General features: G+C 53.3%; 1 protein-coding gene across 1 annotated transcript in view; it reads left to right on the forward strand.

Annotated features, from left to right (window-relative positions):
- Positions 1-526: 526 nt before the first annotated feature.
- The window catches only part of ACSBG1 (acyl-CoA synthetase bubblegum family member 1), a gene marked incomplete at both ends in the record, with an annotated part of 36,078 nt that continues 17,476 nt past the window's right edge, over positions 527-19,128 (forward strand). The window contains 6 exons of the mRNA XM_080692806.1: positions 527-576; positions 3,558-3,656; positions 4,521-4,621; positions 17,143-17,363; positions 18,034-18,122; positions 18,369-18,489. Coding sequence (XP_080548932.1) covers positions 527-576; positions 3,558-3,656; positions 4,521-4,621; positions 17,143-17,363; positions 18,034-18,122; positions 18,369-18,489 — 681 coding nt within the window. The remainder of the gene's footprint in view (positions 577-3,557; positions 3,657-4,520; positions 4,622-17,142; positions 17,364-18,033; positions 18,123-18,368; positions 18,490-19,128) is intronic.

Consider the following 19,128-nt stretch of genomic DNA (forward strand, 5'->3'; position numbering starts at 1 on the left):
CAGTCCAGAGGGGCCTCCGCTCTTCTTCTCATTTGGGGTTTTGAGGATGGGGGTACGTAGATAGTACTTTCCCCGGAGAGCATTCTTCTGGGTTCTCCCTCTGCCCCTGAGGTGACCAGCGGTGGGAAGTCTTAGCAAAGCTGGAGTCCTAGAAGTCTGTTTTACTGGTGAGCGATTGGCCCTGGGCACTAGGGAGGTCAGAGCCCCAAGGCAGCCACCACCCGGGAGGCGTGTGTTGTTCTCCATCTGACCAATGAACCTGTGCGCTCAGGAGGCAGTAAATTATAGTCAGGTGCCCAGGCCCTAGGAGCAGTGAGTCATGCCCGAAAGGAGGGCGACTGTCCCCTGGCCCAGCCGGGCCTCGGGCCGTGACTCACGCTGTGTCTCTGTTGCAGGCCGGTTTGGTGGCACCGGGCCTCTCTGGGGCTGCTGTGGCGCTCCCTCCCCGGGGGACGCTGGGACACGCTCTCTGAGGTCCTCCCTCTCTCCTGGGTGAGCTCGAGGGAGCAGTAGCCCCCCAAGGACCATGCCGGAGGTACTCCTGTTCAGGTCCGCCAGCTCCATCCTGAGGACCACGTAAGGAACAGGCTCCCACCTCTCCCTGCCTTCCGGTCCCCGCCCTGTCTCCTGGGAGCTTTTGCCCCAGCACCTGGACATTGAACTTGGGTTTGGGATTTTCACCCCAATCAGTCACCCTCCCAATATCACCAGAGAATCTTCTTACTCCCCAAAAGATCCGAGACAGTGAACATAAATAAACAGACACTGGGTCCTCCTCCATAAGGAGTTCACACAAAAAAAACAGGGCTTGCCTAATGGCTGTGTCTGTCACCTGCGGAGTGACAGCTTGAGAGGACTAGGCCCAGCTCCAGTAGCAAGCCCTCATGGCGGGGGAACAGAGTCAAGAGTGACCCTGAGCCAGGTGGCTCAGGCCTGGAATCCCGGTACTTGGGAGGCTGAGACAGGAGGATCTCAGGTTCAAAGGCAGTTCTCAGCAACCTAGACCCTGTTTCAGTGTTTAAAATAGGGCTGGGGATGTAGCTTAGAGGTAGAATGTCCCTCGGCTCAATCCCCAGTACAAATGTTGGGGGAAGAGAGAGAGAGAGAGAGAGAGAGAGAGAGAGAGAGACAGAGAGACAGAGAGACAGAGAGACAGAGAGAGACAGAGAGAGAGACAGAGAGACATCTCTAGGAGCTTCCCAAGCCATAAGTGTCGAAGGTTCATGGGGGTGTTGGAGAAATCTGGGAGGCCTTCTTGAAAGAGGTGTTGAAAGAGGGACTCTGCGTCCAAATGTTTCCTGCTAGCTCTTCCAGCGAGATAGGAGGAGTAAGGAAAGACTAATCCATGGACAGAGGGCAGAGTAAACGGGGCGCGGCTCCCCTTCTGGCCACACTCCTTCCAACCTGCCTCTGCGTTCTCGCCCCTCCTGCTGCTGGAGAGATACTCGCGAAGCAGGGCTTTGTTTGCTCGTTTGGTTCTGTGAAAGGAGAGTAAGGTAACGTAGCACGCTCTGCGAGTTGGGGATGAGGACGAATCCTTCGCCCCCCCTTCCCCAAGCTACATCCTCAGCCCTCTTTTAATTTTTATATTTTGAAACAGGGTCTCACTAGGTTGAGTCTCGCCAAGTTGCTGAGGCTGGCCCGGAACCTGCGCTCCTCCTTTCTCAGCCTCCCCTGTTACTGTCCCTTTGTTACTTTAGGTCACTTTCTCCCCTGGGACATCTGCTAGCTTCTGGAAGACTTCATTCTCCAGAATAATAGGATTATAACGCTAACCACCGGACAGGCCCGCGAGGGGCTAGAGACCGTGGCGCCGCCTCTCCTGAGCCGGGGCAGTTCCCTGGCCGCCTGTCCTGCTGGGAATAGAGCTTTGACTTTTTTGTATGTGTGTGTGTGCAGTACTGGGGATGGAGCTGAGGGGCATTCTACCTCTGAGCGACACCCCCAGCCTTATTTTTTTTTTTTATTTATTCTTTACTTGGAAACAGGATCTCACTAAGTTGCAGAGGGCCTCACTAAGTAGCTGAGTCTGACCTTGAACCTGCCATCCTCCTGTCTCAGCCTCCCAAGTGCTGGGATTATAAGCATGCGCCACCACGCCCGGCCAAAAGTTTGACTTCTTAAACTACTTTTAAGGAGGCAAACAGAATAGAGTTTTAAGGAAAACACAATAGGTTGCACTTTGGAGTGTTTCCTGCCCTTTCACCCACACTTCTAACAAGCGGAGCTGTCTTGCTTTCTATTCTGCAAGAGAGGGCAAGCGGAGCCAAATGGCGCAGCTGTGATCCCAGGGCAGCTGTGATCCCAGGGCTTGGGAGGCTGAGCCAGGAGGCTCACAGGTTCTAGGGCAGCCTCAGCAATGTAGCAAGACTCTCGGCACCCTAGCAAGACCCTGTTTCGAAATTCATAAATAAAAAGCACTGGGGGTATAGCTCAGAGGTAAAATTCCCTGCATGTAATTTCCAGTACAAAAAAAAAAAGCCAGGCTTTGCCAACAGTCTCCTTGAGGAGGCTCGGGAGGTTCCGGCTAGATGCAGCTCATTCATTCCACTTCTGTGTTCAAGTCAGCCTGGTGAAGTGTGCTAGCGGTGCCTAGCGCCCTGATTTAAGTAGGAAAAGTCACAGGAAGCGTGAGTGCATTCTAATTCAGATGGCATCCCCTGAGAGGAACTCCCTCTCAGTCCCTTGTGAAGGAAAGAACAGGCTTCATTCCTGCGGGAAATTAAGAGAGTTTTGACTGGCTCTTGACCAAGTAGCTCCAGTTCTTGGAGCGTGGGGCGTAGAGTCGATGAAGACACTCGTGGGCCAGCAGTAAGGATGGGCGAGGGTCCCTGTCCCGCCAGCGCTGGCTGCACGGGGTCCACCGCTCGCTGCAGATAGGGAGAGCACCGGGATTTGATGCAATGGGCTAGCCAGGCGCGGAGGGGCGGTGCGCCCGGGCCTCAACCCCTGTAAAGAAGGCTCTAATCATCTCTGCGCTTGCCCTCAGCTTCCTTAGGTTGGCTGTCTTTTCATTTGTTCTTTGTTTAGCTGTTTTAAAAGCCGAACCAGTTTACACAAAGTTAATTAGGTGGGGGAATCGCTGCCTGTACCTTTAATGGTGAGGATTTAAATACAGACTTGTTTGTGAAGAGGCAGATAAGATGGTGGGGAGTTACAGCTTCCACTAATTTGGGGGTGCTGGCCAGCTGGTGATCTCAAATGCCGATCAACCTGGGGCACAGGGCTAGTCCTGCTGTTGGGCCCCATCTTTTGAAGATAGAGGCTGCCCTGCCCCCATGGCCCCGTGGGGGACCAGCAAGAGCCGGGCAGTCTCTTCCCCGCCCGTCTCTTCCCCGCCCTCTGCCCAGCACAGTGGACAGAGCCTGGCCCCAGCAGCAGCTCTGTGGGCCCGGGAGCTGGTTGCCATAGCAACAGAAGGGCTGCTCCAGCCCGCTGCCCAGGCTCTGCTCTCAACATTCCCAAGAAGGGGGCCAGCCCAGCCCCCCCCTCGCCCTCCTGCCCCCTCCTGCTCCCTTCATAACCTCCTGATGTCTTTGCTCCAAAACCTATCTCAGGTTCTTAAGCAGACTGCTGCCAGGTGGGCCTAGGTGCGTTCGAAAACTTAGTTTGAACCGACAGTACCAGCAAGGAGTAAAGCCGAGCGTACAAAGCAGGTAATTGGCCGGGCTTCCTGGGAGCTGGATGGAGCTGGGGCTCACCCACCCTGACAGCGATGGGGCTCCCTGGAGCCAAGGTCATGCCCTCGGGGTGCCACGGCCAGCCGCACACGCTGCCCACTGCACAGCCCCCGTAGGCTCCGTTTGCAGAGCTGGTGACTATGTGCGGGGCCTGGAGTTGCACAGCCCCGAGGTGTGTGCTGAAACTTGTCTGCTCATCACCAGGAGGTCGAGGAGTGGTGAGGCAAACCCTGAGGGACAGCGGCCTGAGGTGGAGGCCATGGCACCAATCCCAGGCCCCATCCTCACCCATGCCCTCCGAGGAGTGAACAGGCATAGGCTATGCCCACGGGGACGATGGGGGAGGGAGGCCTTTACCCAAAGGCCACGCAGGACCCGCAGAGGCCCAGAGATGCCCTCAGCGTGGCCAGGACTGGTGTGGAGCACGAGGCACGGGGGCTTTTCCCGAAGGCCTGTGCTCCAATGGAGCCAGAGTAGAGCTTGGAACCCCCCGTGCCAGACTCCAACCCTGTCCCTGTCCAGATGGGGACACTGAGACTCGGAGAGAGAGAACCTGCTCAGAGTCACACAGCAAGTTAGGGCGCAGCAGGACTGGCTTCTCTTTCTGCTGGGCCCTTTGAGCCTGCTGGGGACCAAAGGCGGGGGTGGGGAGGGCAGGGCCAACCCCTGCGAGGACTGAGGCCTCATCCCGGGCCCCCATTGGGCTCCTCTGTGGATGGCCTTGGGGTCTGCAGGAGGAAGAGACGTCCGTGTCACCCAGGGGTGCAGAGGTGGGGCGGGGGCTGTGGTCCAGCACCCAGGCCACGCATGTTGTAACAAATGTCCCACCACCCCTGCCAGCTCTCTGACTGACCAGCAGACCCTCTCCAAAGAGTCCCTGAGCCATGGTGTCCGGCTCTCCACCCCAGAGAAGGCCAAGGACACCCGGCTGGATCGTCCAGGTGAGCTGGGCAGGGCAGGGCCAGCGCCGGGCTGGGGCGCTGGGCTTTGGGGAGCCACAGCACAAGTTCTGGGGAGGAGGGGGGTAAATGATGCTCTCGGGCACCCCACCAAGCTCTTCCCTCATGGTCAGCCACCATCAGGGCCAGGCCTGGCCGCAGAGAGGTCTTTCTTCAGAAAGGTCGGGAAGGACAGAAGCCAGGGAAGGAGAGCCAGCCAGGATGTCCCGGGGCTGGGTCCTCCTTGGCTGCTCAGGTCAGGTGTCTGGGGATGGGGGAGGCTCAGATAAGCCCAGATAACTGGAGCAGGGGCCAGGCGGACGGCAAGGCCAGCAGGGTTTGTTCTGGAGGCTGGAAAGTCACATGGTCACTTGGTGACCTTCCCCTCAGATAAACTCACCCCAAAGGAGGACAGGATTATTATCATTTACCCTCAAACGCTATCTCAACAATAATAGTAGTAATAATACAGCGCTTGTTCACTTTTATTGGCTGCATGACAATATTGTAGCAACAACAGCAGGAGAGAGAGGGAGGGAGGGAGCGAGCCTGATGCAGAGATCCCTCTTCCGCCATCTGCGCTGCCCTGGGGACCTGACACTCATCACCGGCTGGGTCACCTTCCGGGCTGAGAGCTTCCCCCTTGGGTCTTCCTGGCTGGGAGTCCCCAGCCTCACCTGGTGCCTGGCTCCCCGTGCAGGAAGCCGGCTGGGCAGAGGGGAGCTGCCCGCCGGGTGGCCGTGCTTGACCTGGCCGGATATTTTGTAGAATGACCTTCTTTGTGGGTGTGCTTGGCCTCATCCTGGTTAACAGGGCTCATGGGTTTGAGGGAGTGGGTGGTAGTTTAAAGTGAGATCAGCTGGAACAGAAGGGGCCAGTTTTGGGGGGTCCCTGAAGCAGCAGAGCCTGGGGCTCGGGCAGGTCCTGAGGCTTCTTTCCCCCGGGGCTTCTCCTGACCCGGCTTTCCTGGGACCTGGGAAGGGGTCAGAGAACAAAGCAGCGCCAGGGCTCCTCTCTCCATCCTCAGCACGGTCATGGACTACAAGGTGGGAGGCGGGACACGGTCACGTGCCGTTTCAGTGAAGAAACTGACACATAAAGATGTATAACTAAAGAAGTGTAACAGAGCCGGGCATGGTGGCGCACGCTTGTAATCCCAGCATTCGGGAGGCTGAGACTGGAGGATCATGGTTCACGGACAGCCTCCTCTACTTAATGAGGCCCTTTGCAACTCACCGAGACCCTGTTTCAAAAGAAAAAAGAAAAAATAGGGCTGGGGGTGTAGCTCGGAGGTAGAATGCTCTTGGGTTCATTCCCAGTACTGCAAAAACAAACAAACAAACAAACAAACAAACAAACAAACAAACAGGATCGGGGGTATAGCTCATAGGTAGAACACCCCTGAGTTTAATCCCCAGTATAAAAGAAAAAGATGCAACAAGGTAGACAGCAGGTGCTCCGTCCCCCAGGTACTTTGTTCCCTGGAGACCACAGCCAGTCCCTTGCCCTAGCTGGGCTGCCACCGTCCCCAGACAAGAAGCCCTTCTCTCAGGCTGTCTCTCAGGGTGGCCTTGGCAGGGGTCTGAGTGGGGGTGGGGGCGCCTCCTGGGGTGGGCATTGCCTCCCATGCCCGTCCTCAGAGCTAAGAAGAAGGAACTAGTCAAGCAGAAGGAACTAGGTCAGGGAGAGTGTTTTGAAAGGCATGGAGGTAGTCGGGAGGATCACAGGTTCAAGGACAGCCTCAGGAACTTAGTGAGCCGCTCAGCAACTTAGTGAGACCATGCTTCACAATGAAAATATAAAGGGCTGGGGCTCAGCTACTTAGTGAGGCTGTCAGCAACTTAGTGAGACCCTGTTTCCAAATAAAATATAAAAAAAAAAGGTCTGGGAGTATAACCCGGAGGTAGAAAGCCTCTGGGTTCCACCCCCAGTACCACCAAAAAAAATATGTATATAAAGGGCTGGGGGTGCAGCTTGGAGGTAGAATGTCCCTGGGTCCAATCCCCAGGGAGAAAGGAAGGAGAAAGAGGAAGGGACGGGGCAGGGTCCACACTCACTGCCCACATGCCTGCATCTTCCTAGCCACCCCTCTGGGGCGCTCAAAGGGCAGGTGCCAGAACCCAGGGGCATGGGAGGAAGCCCAGGGCTTGAGAAGTCCCAGTGTGGGCAGTGGACCTGGCATTCAAGAGGCAGGAAGAGAGTCCGTGTGGGAAGCTCGGTGGCCCCAGGAGCCCGAGACGTGCCTGGCATTCCTGGGAACCACACAGCACCCGTAGCCCTTGGGCCTCAGCTGTGCACTGGGCATCCCTGTCACACGACAGTCCTGGGGCAGGGGGGCAGCAGCCCGTGCAGGGATGCCAGCCAAGGGCCCACAGGGAGCCAGAGCAGGGCAGTGGGAGGGCGCTGGGCTGGACTGGGAGGCCACGGTAGAAGTGTGGCCACCATCATCCAGTTTCTCAGGACTGTAGGGAGCCGGCAGCCTGCTGACTGTGTGACCCGCTCCCCTGCGTGCAAGGCTGGTGGTGCTGGCCTCGAAGAACTCCCAGGCCCAGGGCAGACAGCCCCGAGTGGAAGGTGCGGACCATCTGAGGTCTGCGCTCCGGGGTCTGGGACAGGGCGCCCTCCCTGGACCAGGAGAACCTCCCGCTGCCCTCAGGACCCCAGGCTCCATCTGGGCGCTGGGACGAGGTGACCCAGACATCCCCACGCAGACCGAGCGCCCACTGCGGGGCAGGCCTGCGGAGGCCTGGAACTGCATAGGAGCCTGGGGCTCAGGCCTGGCTCGGGCTGATGGGAGCCGTCTAGAAGCTGCCTGTTTTGGTTTCGGGAGATTGAGAAAAGGCAACTTTCCATCACAATGCCTTGAGGAGGGGCATTTGTGGGATTGTGGCAGGTGAAAGACAAAGTTTCATGGAGCGTTTACCGCAGGCTGAGCCTCGGATTAAAACGCTTTCTTGTGTTCTGCGGTTGTCTTCTCACAGGAGCCGTGGGCAAAGGCACACTCATCATCCCCATGCTCTGATGGCAGCTCAGAGAGGCCTAGTGATTTTCTTTGAGTCACAGAGCTTACTGGAGGTAGAACTCTTGTGTGTGTGTGGCAGGGAGGAGGGTACTAGGGACAACAGGGTCTTGCTAAGTTACTGGGGGCCTTGCTGAATTGCTAAAGCTGGCCTCCACCTTATAATCCCCCTGTCTCGGCGTCCCAAGTACTGTGATTACAGGTGTGCGCCACCCAGCCCGGCTAGAGCTGGAACTCTGCTGACCGTGCTGTCTCTTTAGGACCTGAATGCGACCTGTACAGTGCAGTTCTCTCTGGGTCTGGGCAGCCCTGCCTCCCCTCCACCTTGCTGCTGCCCAGGCAGCAGCCCCTCTGAGGAGCTCCTGGAGTCCTGCCTATAGGAATTGGGGTTTGCCCTGGAACCCGGAGAGGCTCCTTGGCCTCCTTGAGTTCCCAAGAGCGTGAGAGTCCCTGCACGCTTGTCCGAGGCTGGGCTCCGAGCTGCCCAGAACTGCTGGAATCTAACCTCGACACAAAAGCAGTCTTGTGCCAGGTCCTGAGACACATTTCTTTCTAGACCTTTCTAGGCTGAGCGTGAACCCAAGCTGAAGAAGGGGAGGGGACCCTGGGAGAGCAGCTTTTGGGGACAGCGCCAGCAGAGGTGCTGGTCAGGGCTGGTGCTTCACCCCCACCCTCCCTAAAAACACTCCCACACCAACGGGGAGCTCAGCTCAGAGCTAAAGATTGGGAAATGGGGTGCTCGGCCCAGCTCAGTCTGCAGCCCAGGGAGGCCCGCAGAGGCCCCAGAGACTTGCTGCACCTCCCTGTACCTCGTTCCGGTCCTTCACGAAGTCCCAAGGGCACAAGTGGTATTTCAGGCCAGAGCTATGAAGCGGGGAGCCAAGAAGGAGCGGGAGACTGCCGGGTCCATGGGGAGTTCGTGATCTGAGCCTGGGGCCTCAGTCCTCTGCCCGGGCCTCCCGTGTTCCCTGAGCACACCCACCCAGCGCAGGGCCTGGCTCCGTGGTCAGGCCTGGGTGTGTGGAGGCCTGGAGGGCCTCGTGGCGTCACCTTGTCCATCCACACCGTGACTGAGACGGGGAACAGGCCCAGGGAGGACTGGGGTCTGCACTGCTCACTCCACTGAGTGGCCCAAACTCAGAGCTCTTGACCCCAGCGAGAAGGCTGAGAGTGGTTGGCAGCCGCAGGGTCCTCCAGAGTCTTCTCCCATCAGACACAGAAGAACAAAACTGGCAGCGATTTTGACAGTACTTCTGTAACACTTTGCCAAGGTTCTGACAGTTCCTCTGTCCTAAGCCACCATCTTATCTCTCATCTGGTCCTGAGGGCAATGGCCGAAAGTGCCTGGCATGGGGCGCACCAGGGCCAGAGGCCCTCGGCACAAAGCCCTGTGTGGAGAGAGGCCTTTCTGGGCTGATTCCCCACTGGCCATTGGAGGAGGGGCCTTAGAAACCATGCCCTGAGGAGCTCTGTCCCCAGTGGGGGCACAGCCTCCTCCTAACGCTCCATCTGTACATATGTGCGTGCGTGTGTGGTACTGGGGATTGAACCCAAGTGCATTCAACCTCCAAGCTGCACGCTCAGCTCTATTTTATTCTTTATTTTGAAAGAAGGTCTCACTAAGTTGCGGAGGGTCTCACAAGCTGCTGAGGCTGACCGCGAGCCTGTGGTCCTCCTGTCTCAGCCTCCCCCGTACTGAGATTACAAGTGTGCGCCACCACGCCTGGCCTGCATTGCACTTTTTGATATCTCCTCCTCCTCCTCCTCCTCCTCCTCTTTTTTTTTATTTTTGGGAGGGGAGATTGAACCCAGGGACATTCTACCTCCAAGCTGCACCCACAGCCCTTTTTATTTTTTTATTTTGAAGCAGAGTCTCACTAAGTTTTGGGGTTTTTTGTTTTTGTTTGTTTGTCTGTTTGTTTGCAGTACTGAGGATGGAACCCAGGGGCATTCTACCTTCAAGCTACACCCCAGCCCGATTTTTTATTCTTTCTTTCTTTATTTTTGTTTATTTATTTATTTATTTATTTATTTATTTATTTATTTATTGGTGGTACTGGGGGTGGAACCCAGAGGCTTTCTACCTCCGGGCTATACTCCCAGACCCATTTTATATTTTATTTGGAAACAGGGGCTCACTAAGTTGCTGAGAGCCTCACTAAGTAGCTGAGGCTGGCTTCGAACCCATGCAATCCTCCTGTCTCAGCCTCCCAAGCACAGGGATTACAAGCGTGCACCACCACGCCCGGCTTTATTCTTTATTTTGAAACAGGGTCTCAGTGAGTTGCAGAAGGCCTCACTAAGTAGCTGAGGCTGGCCGCGAACCACGATCCTCCTGTCTCAGCCTCCCAAATGCTGGGGTTACAAGTGTGCGCCACCACACTCAGCTTTCTCGCTAAGTTCTTGAGACGGGCATCCAACCTGAGATCCTCCTGTCTCAGCCTCCCAGGTACCGGGATTTCAGGAATGCACCACCACACCTGGATGCATGCTTTTTATAGCCATTCCCACGGACAACAGAAAACATCCCGGGCCTCCCTGTCTCTGAGCTAGCGCTTTTCTTCTTCCCAGCACTCTGAGTGACTTCCTCTGCTGTTCAGATGTCTTTATTTCAGAAACCCAGAGAACAGAGCTGCCCAACCACCCCAGCATAGTGGGCAGATTGATAAGATACAGGTCAAGGTTGGGCCAAGACCAGCGGTAACATGCGAGGGAGCGGAAGGAGGGAGAGGCAGCCCGGCCTGGGAAAGCCCGCTGCGTGCTGGCACGGCCGCCGGCTGGCTGGGCTCTGCTACACTGTGGGTCGGGTTGGATCGTGGGTACCTTGCTAAGTGACGAAGGCCTCTCCTGGGTCCTGACACTGTTCTTAGTTGCTACTGCAACAGCCATCCTGTTTTAGGCAAAGGACAGAGTTGATGTCTGTGGCGTGTTGAACACTGACGCCCCTTTCATGGACTACTTTAAGGACTGGAAGCCCAGCCTGATTTTTTTTTTTTTTCCGGTACTAGGGATGGAACCCAGGGACATTCTACCTCCGATCTTCACCCCCAGCCCTATTTTTTATTCTTTATTTCGAAACTGGGTCTCACTGAATTGCAAAAGGCCTCACTAAGAGGCTGAGGCTGGCCGTGAACTGCGATCCTCCTGTCTCAGCCTCTTGAATGCTGGGATTACTAGCCTTATTTCTTAAGACTCTCTAAGCTCTGTGGACCACCCCCAGATAGACAGGCCGAGAGGTGTTCACAGCAGACCTGGGCTGGCACATGATCCCTCCCTTCTGCTTGGTTCTGAGCCAGCCCAACTTAGCGCATGCACCCCCAAGGGCATGCCCCATTCGCCGACCAGTTCCCCAAGCCCCTGAACACAAGGAAGCTGCCAGGACCAACTGGGATCATCGTGGTGCTTTTTTGTTTTTGTGTTTTTGTGGGTTGTTTTGGTTTGGTTTTTGGTTGTTGGTACTGGGGATTGAACCCAGGGACATCCTACCTCAGAGCCTCACCACCAGCCCTTTTTAGTTTTAATTTTTGAAACAGGATTTTACTAAATTGCTGAGGTTGGCCTCAGACCTATGATCCTCCTGTCTCAGCCTCCTAAGCACTGGGATTACAGGTGTGGGCCACCAGGCCTGGCTCCAACTGAAATCTTATCCAGTCCCTGCCCCTAACTTGCTGTGGTCCTGGCCATCCGTCCTTCCCCTCTGAAAGAACACCGGCACTCTCTGATGTACTCGGTACATCCTGCCCCCACTTCCTAAGGGCGACCCATCCTGCTGAGGGCTCTGTACTTCTGAACGGGCTGCAACATCACATGTAGAATTTTGTGTGTATGCGCATTACTGGAGATTCAACCCGGGGGGCGGGGGTTCTACCTCTGAGCCAAACCCCCAGCCCTTTTTATCTTTTTTTTTGGTGTGTGGTACTGGGGATGGAACCCAGGGGCTTTTCTTCCTCTGGGCTATATTTTATTTTATTTCTTACTTTGAAACAAGGTCTTGCTAAGTTGCTGAGGCTATCGTCAAACCTGTGATCCTCCTGTCTCAGCCTCCCAACTACTGGGATTACAAGCGTGCGCCTCCAGGCCCGGCCACCACGCCCTCCTTTGATGAGCAGACACTTTCCTGCCTGCTCAGTCCCCACCAGTCCCTGTTCTGAGTCGGGGTTGGCACAGTTATCAGTCATCGCCTTCACGTCCCAGCTCTACCCCCTTTCCATAAATCACTTATTTTATTATTTATAAGATATTTTTCTAGATTTTTAATCGGTGCATTGTAATGACACGTCACAGTGAAGTTCAGAGTAACACATCCATCCACGCCCACAGCGCTCACCCTGCATTTCCCTCCGGTTCCCACCCCGCTCCTTCTCCCCACGGATAAGCTTTACTTTGTTACAGATGACTTCATGTGTGAGCAAACAGTTATTTGAATAGTTTCTCCCCATCTCCCTCCCCCATTCCACTAGTGTCTCTCCTGCTATCTGAGGTCCTCTGCTTCCCAGTTTCTCTCTAGCCCCCCGCCCAAGGAGCAAGAACACACGACCCTTCCTTTTCTGTGACTGGCTAATCTCGCTAAGCACAGTGTTGTTGAGTTCCATCCATTTCCCTGCAAATGACATGACTGTGTTCTCATTTATGGCTGAGTAGTATTCCATTATTGTGTGTATATAGCAGGCTTTTCTAAACCATTTGTCTGTTGAACCTCGGCTGTTTCCACACTTTGGCTACCATTGACTGTGCCAATGGAAATACACGTATCCCTATGGTAATCTGATTTTAATTCCTAAGAGTGGTATGGCTGGGTGGTTTGGTGGCTTTTAAGGAATCTCCATGCTGATCTCTAGTGGCTGAACTAGTTTGCAGTCCCACTAACAGTGTGTGTAGCCCTATTTCCCACTAACAGCGTGTAAGAACCCTATTTCCCCACATCCTCGCCAGCATATATTGTTGTTTGTATTCCTGATGATTACCATTCTAACTGGAGTTAGATAAAATCTGTCATTTTGATTTGCATTTCCTTGATTACTGTTGATGGTGAACATTTGTTCATATATGTATTTCTTCTTTTGAGAAAAGTGTCTATTCAGATCCATTGCCCTTTTTCTTTTCAGTATCGAGTTTTTAAGTTCCTCCTCCTCCTCCTCCTCCTCCTCCTCCTCCTCCTCCTCCTCCTCCTCCTCCTCCTCCTCCTCCTCCTCCTCCTCCTCTTCTTCTTCTTCTTCTTCTTCTTCTTCTTCTTCTTCTTCTTCTTCTTCTTCTTCTTCTTCTTCTTCTTCTTCTTCTGCAATACTGGGGATGGAACCCGGGGGCATTCTACCTCAGAGCTACACCCCCCAGCCCTATTTTTTATTCTTTATTTTGAAACAGGGTCTCACTGAGTTGCAGAGGGCCTCACTTGGTAGCTGAGGCTGTCCTCAAACTGTGATCCTCCTGTCTCAGCCTCCCAAATGCTGAGATTACAAGCGTGCACCACCACACCCAGCTTAAATTCTTTATATATTCTAGATATTAGTCCTCTATCAGAGGACTGGCTGGCAGAGATTTTTTTCCATTCTGTAGGCTCTCTCTTCAAATTCTCCACAGCTTCCTTTGCTGTGCAGAAGCTTTTTAATATGATGCTTTTTCCCTTTTCAAAAACAGTTATTTTTTATTTAATTGATGAATTAAAATTCTGTGTATTTATGGTGGGCAACATTTTTTGTGTGTGTGTTTCTAGGGGCATTCTACCTCCAAGCGACACCCGCAGCCCTATTTTTTATTCTTTATTTGAAACAAGGTCTCACTGAGTTGCAGAAGGCCTCACTAAGTAGCTGAGGCTGTCCATCAACCCAGATCCTCCTGTCTCAGCCTCCCAAGTACTGGGATTACAAGCGTGCACATCCGAACCTGGATTAACATGTTTTGAAATATGTATACATTGCGGAATGGCTAAACTGATATCATCAGTATATGAGTTACTTCTTGGATTAATTTTGTGTGTGTGATGAAATCGCTGAATCTACTGTTAGCTGTGTTCAAAAATATAACATCATTATTAACTACGGTCATTGTGCTGTGCCACAGATCTCTGGAACTTTGCAGCTTTTCTTATAAGAGAGAAATATCACACGGTCTGGTCTCTACCAAAGGCAGAGAAACAAAAGGCGGGGCCTCTCTCTCTGTGTAAATGAAGACTGTACATCTGAGTTTCATTGACAAATCCTGGAGCACTTCCTTCGTTTATTATTTATCATCCTACATTATTTACTGTGATGCTGAGGCCCATGTCTTACAGACATTTCGAGTTTGCTACCCTTGATTAATACACTAAGAGAGAACTCTTCACCTTTTATTTATTTTATTTTTTATTTTTTGGTGGTACTGGGGTTCCTGGAAACCCTTCTACCTCCAGGCTACACTCCCAGGCCTATTTTATATTTTTATTTGGAAACAGGGTCTCTTAAGCCAGCAAGGCTGGCTTCGAACCTGCGCAATCCTCCTGTCTCTGCCTCCCAAGCGCGGGGATTACAAACGTGCGCCACCACGCCTGGCTTCCGACTTTATTTCTTATTTGGAAACAGGTCTCGCTAGGTTGCTGAGAGCCTCACTAATTTGCCAAGACTGGCTTTGAACCTGTGATCCTCCTGTCTTAGCCTCCCAAGTATTGCAATTATAAGCATGTACTACCATGCCTGGCTTATTATTTTTATTTTTAGAAACAGTGTCTCACTAAGTTGCTGGGGCTGACCTCCATCCAACCTGTGAACCTCCTGTCTCAGCCTCCAAGTGCTGAGATTATAGATGTGCACCACAACACCTGGCTCATCTGTGTGCGTGTGTGTGTGTGTGTGTGTGTGTGTATGTATGTGTGTGTGTGTATATATATATATATATATATATATATATATATATGTATGTATGTATCAGTGGCACTGAGGATTGGACCCAGAGGCATTCTACCAGATGTGTTTGTTTGTTTATTTATTGCGGTACTGGGAATTGAACCCAGGGGCATTCTACCTCCAAGCTACAACTCCATCCCTATTTTTTTTTAATTCTTTATTTTGAACCAGGGCCTCATTAGGTAGCTGAGGCTGACTGTGAAGCTGCGATCTTCCTGTCTTAGCCTCCCAAGCGTGCAGCATCACACCCGGCTTTTTTACTTTTACTTTGAAATGGGGTCTCACTAGGTTGATGTGAGTCTTAGCACTTGCTAAGGCTGTCCACCTGTCTCAGCCTCCCAATATATATATATATATATATATATATATATATATATATATATATATATATATATATATATAATTGGGATTATAAGCATGTGCCTCCACGTCCGGCTCATCTGTATATTTTATAAGGAGGGTCTATCATTTTTTATATCATAGGCTTCTAAATTGTTTCTTATTTCTTGGCACATGTATCCTATTCTTGTCATCTGAAAAAGATGATAAGTGTTCAGGTGAAAACTTTGGGCTTGAGGGAAGATTTAGCAACAGATCATAAGACTCACCTCTGCCCATCTTGGCAAAGCACAGTGGGGCGTGAGTTTCCAGGTGCCCTCAGGAGGAAGCCACCTTGGAAGACTGTGCCGGGGAGGGCAGGAGCCGTGATGGGCAGCAACCCCGCTGTTGGGACATCAGTGGGCCAACAACATTCTTCCTCCTTCGCTTTTTTTTTGTTGTTGTTTTTGTGTTTTTGGTCCTGGGGATTGAAGCCAGGGCAGTCTACCTCTAAGCCTATGTTCCCCTGGGCCTACATCCCCAGCCCTTTTCAGTTCTTTATTTTGAAACAGGGTCTTGCTAAATCGCTGAGCCAGGCCTCCTGTCTTGGCCTCTCGTGTACTGGGATTATAGATGTGTGCCACCATACCCAGCTTTTGCCATTTATTTTGAAGGCAGCTTTATAGCTGGAGGTAGCGGTATATGCTTGTAATTCTAGTACTCACCCTACCCATGGTCCTCCTCCTCCTCTTCCTTCTCCTCTTCCTCTGCCTCCTCCCTCTTTATTTTTGGTACAAAGATTGAATCCAAGAACATTCTACCTCCAAGCCACAGCCCCAGCCATTTTCCTTTTCCTTCTCTCTCTCTCTCACTCACTGAGGATTGAATCCAGAGGCATTCTACCTCTCATCTACAACCCCAGCTCAATTTTATATTTTACTTGGAAACAGGGTCCCACTATGTTGCTGAGGGCCTTACTAAATTCCTGAGTCTGGCCTTGAACCTGCTATTCTCCTATCTCAGCCTCTTAAGTACTGGGATTATAGGTGTGTGCCACCTCACCCTGCCCTTTTTATTTTTTATTTTTGAAGCAGGGCCATGCTTAGTTGCTGAGGCTGGCCTCAAACCTGTGATACGCCGGTATCAGCCTTCCAAGTCTTAGAATGACCACTCTTGCCCCAGGGGAAGAGGCCCCAAAGAGTCCAGACCATCCATCCAAACAAACAACCATCCATCCAAACTTCCTTTGCAAACAATTTGAAAAACTTTGAAACAGAGGAAGAAGGAAAGTGTGTATTTATTAAGCACCAACTATTTACTAAGGCTTTTCATACACACCTTTTCTTCCAATGGTCCTTGTTAGGTTGAAAATAGAGTTAAGGGGTTTAGGAGGGTGGTAAAACACCAACCGGGTTATCAGGAACCGCTGTTTTATTTGGACCCGGCACCCTCCGGAGAGTCAGCCGGCAGGGAGGGAAGGGACCGACGGGCCACGCGTCTGTGAAGTCGCACATAGTCCTGATCAGTCGGCTGAGTCACGTGGTGGATCAGAGGCACCGATGTTTTATAGGTATGCCGATTCTCGCGACATTTGTAGTCTCGGGATGTTTGGAGTCTCGAGGTACCTGGAGTCTCGCGATATCTCTGCTTCTGGCTTCTGGGGTTGCTGCAAGATCACGTGGGGGAGGGACCCAACTTATCAGTCCTATCCACCCTGATCATTAAATCCTCACCTTTTCCCTGAGGAAACAGTGACTGTCCGCAGAGGTGAAGTGCTGGCCTCAAATCTCACATACTAAGTGGTTAGTCCCTTCCCCCCTCCACCCCACACACATCCTTGAAGGCCGGTTGGTGCCTGGGACTGTTTTGAGACTGGGCTGTGGTGTCAGGCTCACCTGAGCTGGTGTCCTGACTGCCATTCCTGGGTGTGTGAACTTGGGGGGCACCTGGCCTGTCTGAGCTGTTGCTGCCCATCTGTGAAACAGGGCATTCAGTCCCCAGCTGTGAGACTAGAGATCGCCTACCCAAGAGGCAGGACGCACAGGAGACTTTGCAGGCTGGGGACCAGGGCTGGCTGCTTTTCAGCTCCCAGATCTTTGGGGCGCTTGCTTCCTCCGATGCTTTGACCTTCTGTCTGGCAGAGCCTGTCCCCAGCTGTTCCTAGGAGGCAGGAAAACCCTGCAAATCTGCAGTGCAGTCTCCTGAGAAGGTGCGAGCTCCAGCAGGCCTGGAAGCTGTGTCCAGGCAGGACCCAGTCCCCTGGCGAAAGCCCCCCAGGGCATGACCAGCCCTGGTCTCTCCCTCCCCTGCAGAGGAGGCGCTGTGGACAACTCAGGCCGACGGGCGGGTCCGCCTGCGCATGGACCCCAACTGCCCCCAGCTGCCCTGCACGGTGCACCAGATGTTCTACAACGCCCTGGACAAGTACGGGGACCTCAGCGCTCTGGGTTTCAAGCGCCGGGACAGGTGGGAGCGGATCTCCTACTCCCAGTACTACCTGATCTCCCGCAAAGTCGCCAAGGGCTTCCTGAAGGTGAGAGGCTGCTCCGGGATGTCCTCCACCCCCAGCCCACCTGCCTCCCCGCTCTGTCCCCCACGGCCACCTTCCTGATCCCCCAACAGGCAAGGTCCTTAGAAATCATAATCATAAAAAGTACCCTTGTTCATGTGAGCTGGGCGTGGTGGCGCATGCTATAATCCCAGCATTCCGGAGGCTGAGACCGGAGGATCATGGTTCATGGACAGCCTCAGCTACTTAGTGAGGCCCTTTGCAACTCAGTGAAACACAAAATAAAGAATAAAAAATGGAGCTGGGGTTGTAGCTCTGAGGTAGAATGTCCCTGGGTTCCATCCCCAGTACTGCAAAACAAAACAAAACAAACAAACAAAAAACCTTGTTTATGAAGCTAATAATATGTGATAGACCAGGTACAAAGGACTTTTTATTTACTGATTCAGAAACTTGATGTTATGGGATTTTCATTTGTTTTCCTATCCAAGGAGGGCTGGGAAGCCTAGTGTGCTGGGCTGAGAGGCTGGACTCCCCGGAAGACTTGGGAGGGGGCCGCAAGAGCTGTCCAATCACTGTCCCCAAGGGGACTCTGGCTAGGAGGGCCTGAGCTGGGCCTGAGTCTGGACGGAGGGCAGCGGGGAAGGAGAGGCCCTTCCTGTGCTCACCTGCTCTGCCTGCCTTTGGCCCGCAGCTCGGCCTGGAGCGCGCCCACAGCGTGGCCATCCTGGGCTTCAACTCCCCCGAGTGGTTCTTCTCGGCCGTGGGCACAGTCTTTGCAGGGTAAGCGACTGAGTAGGGGTACTGTCTCCATGGGTTGGGGTGAGCCCTCAGCCTCCGTCTCTCCCCTGGGGCCTCCCCCTGGGCTGCCCTTGCCCCCCTCTGCCTGGTGCAGCTATGCTGCGACACCGCGGGAGGCCCACCGTTCTAGCCCCGGGAGCTCTCTGGGGCTGGGGCCGAGGGGGGTGGAGACAAGGGGGTGCACCCTCTGCACCCGCCCAAGCGCAAATCCTCCCTGCTCTCCTGCAGAGGCATCGTCACTGGCATCTACACCACCAGCTCCCCTGAGGCCTGCCAGTACATTGCCCACGACTGCCGGGCCAACATCGTGGTGGTGGACACCCAGAAGCAGCTGGAAAAAATCCTGAAGGTTTGCGGGGAGGGGCTGTGGGCCTGGGACCACTACTCCAGCTTACTCCTCTCCTCTCCCTCAGCCCAACAGCAACACCAATCCCCCAACACATACACACACACACACACACACACACACACACACACACACACACCCCAAGCAGGGGAGGGCAATGGTTACAGCCCCATCTGGCAGATTCAGGGCAGGGTCTCCTCTGAATTGAGCAGGCGCGGTGAACGCCAGGGCCCTCTACTGGTGGGAGAGGTGTGTGCATGTCGGGGTGACTGATTCTAGAGAGTCACCCAGTCACCCAGAGAAGGGTTTATTCTGTGAGAGTCCAGAGGAGTTCCCAAGGGGGACAGGAGACTGCAACTCTGAGCTGGCAGGGTCCTTGGTTCATGTGATGGGAAAGAATTTCAACAAGTGTCAATCAGAGACCCAGATTTATTTAGGAAAGCAAGAAATACACGCCTAAGGGAGAATGTTGGCCATCCCCAGAGCGAGAGAGAGATGTACTTGGGGTTCCATGGCTGTGTGTGTGTGTGTGTGTGTGTACCAAAAAAAAAAAACACCTAGAAAATGCCTAGGTAATTCCAGTATTTAGGAAGCTGAGACAGGAGGGTCTCAGGTTCAGAGACAACCTCAGCAGAATAGTAA

This window comes from Muscardinus avellanarius (genome assembly GCF_963383645.1).
Source record: "Muscardinus avellanarius genome assembly, chromosome: 3".
Classification (NCBI taxonomy): Eukaryota; Metazoa; Chordata; class Mammalia; order Rodentia; family Gliridae; genus Muscardinus; species Muscardinus avellanarius.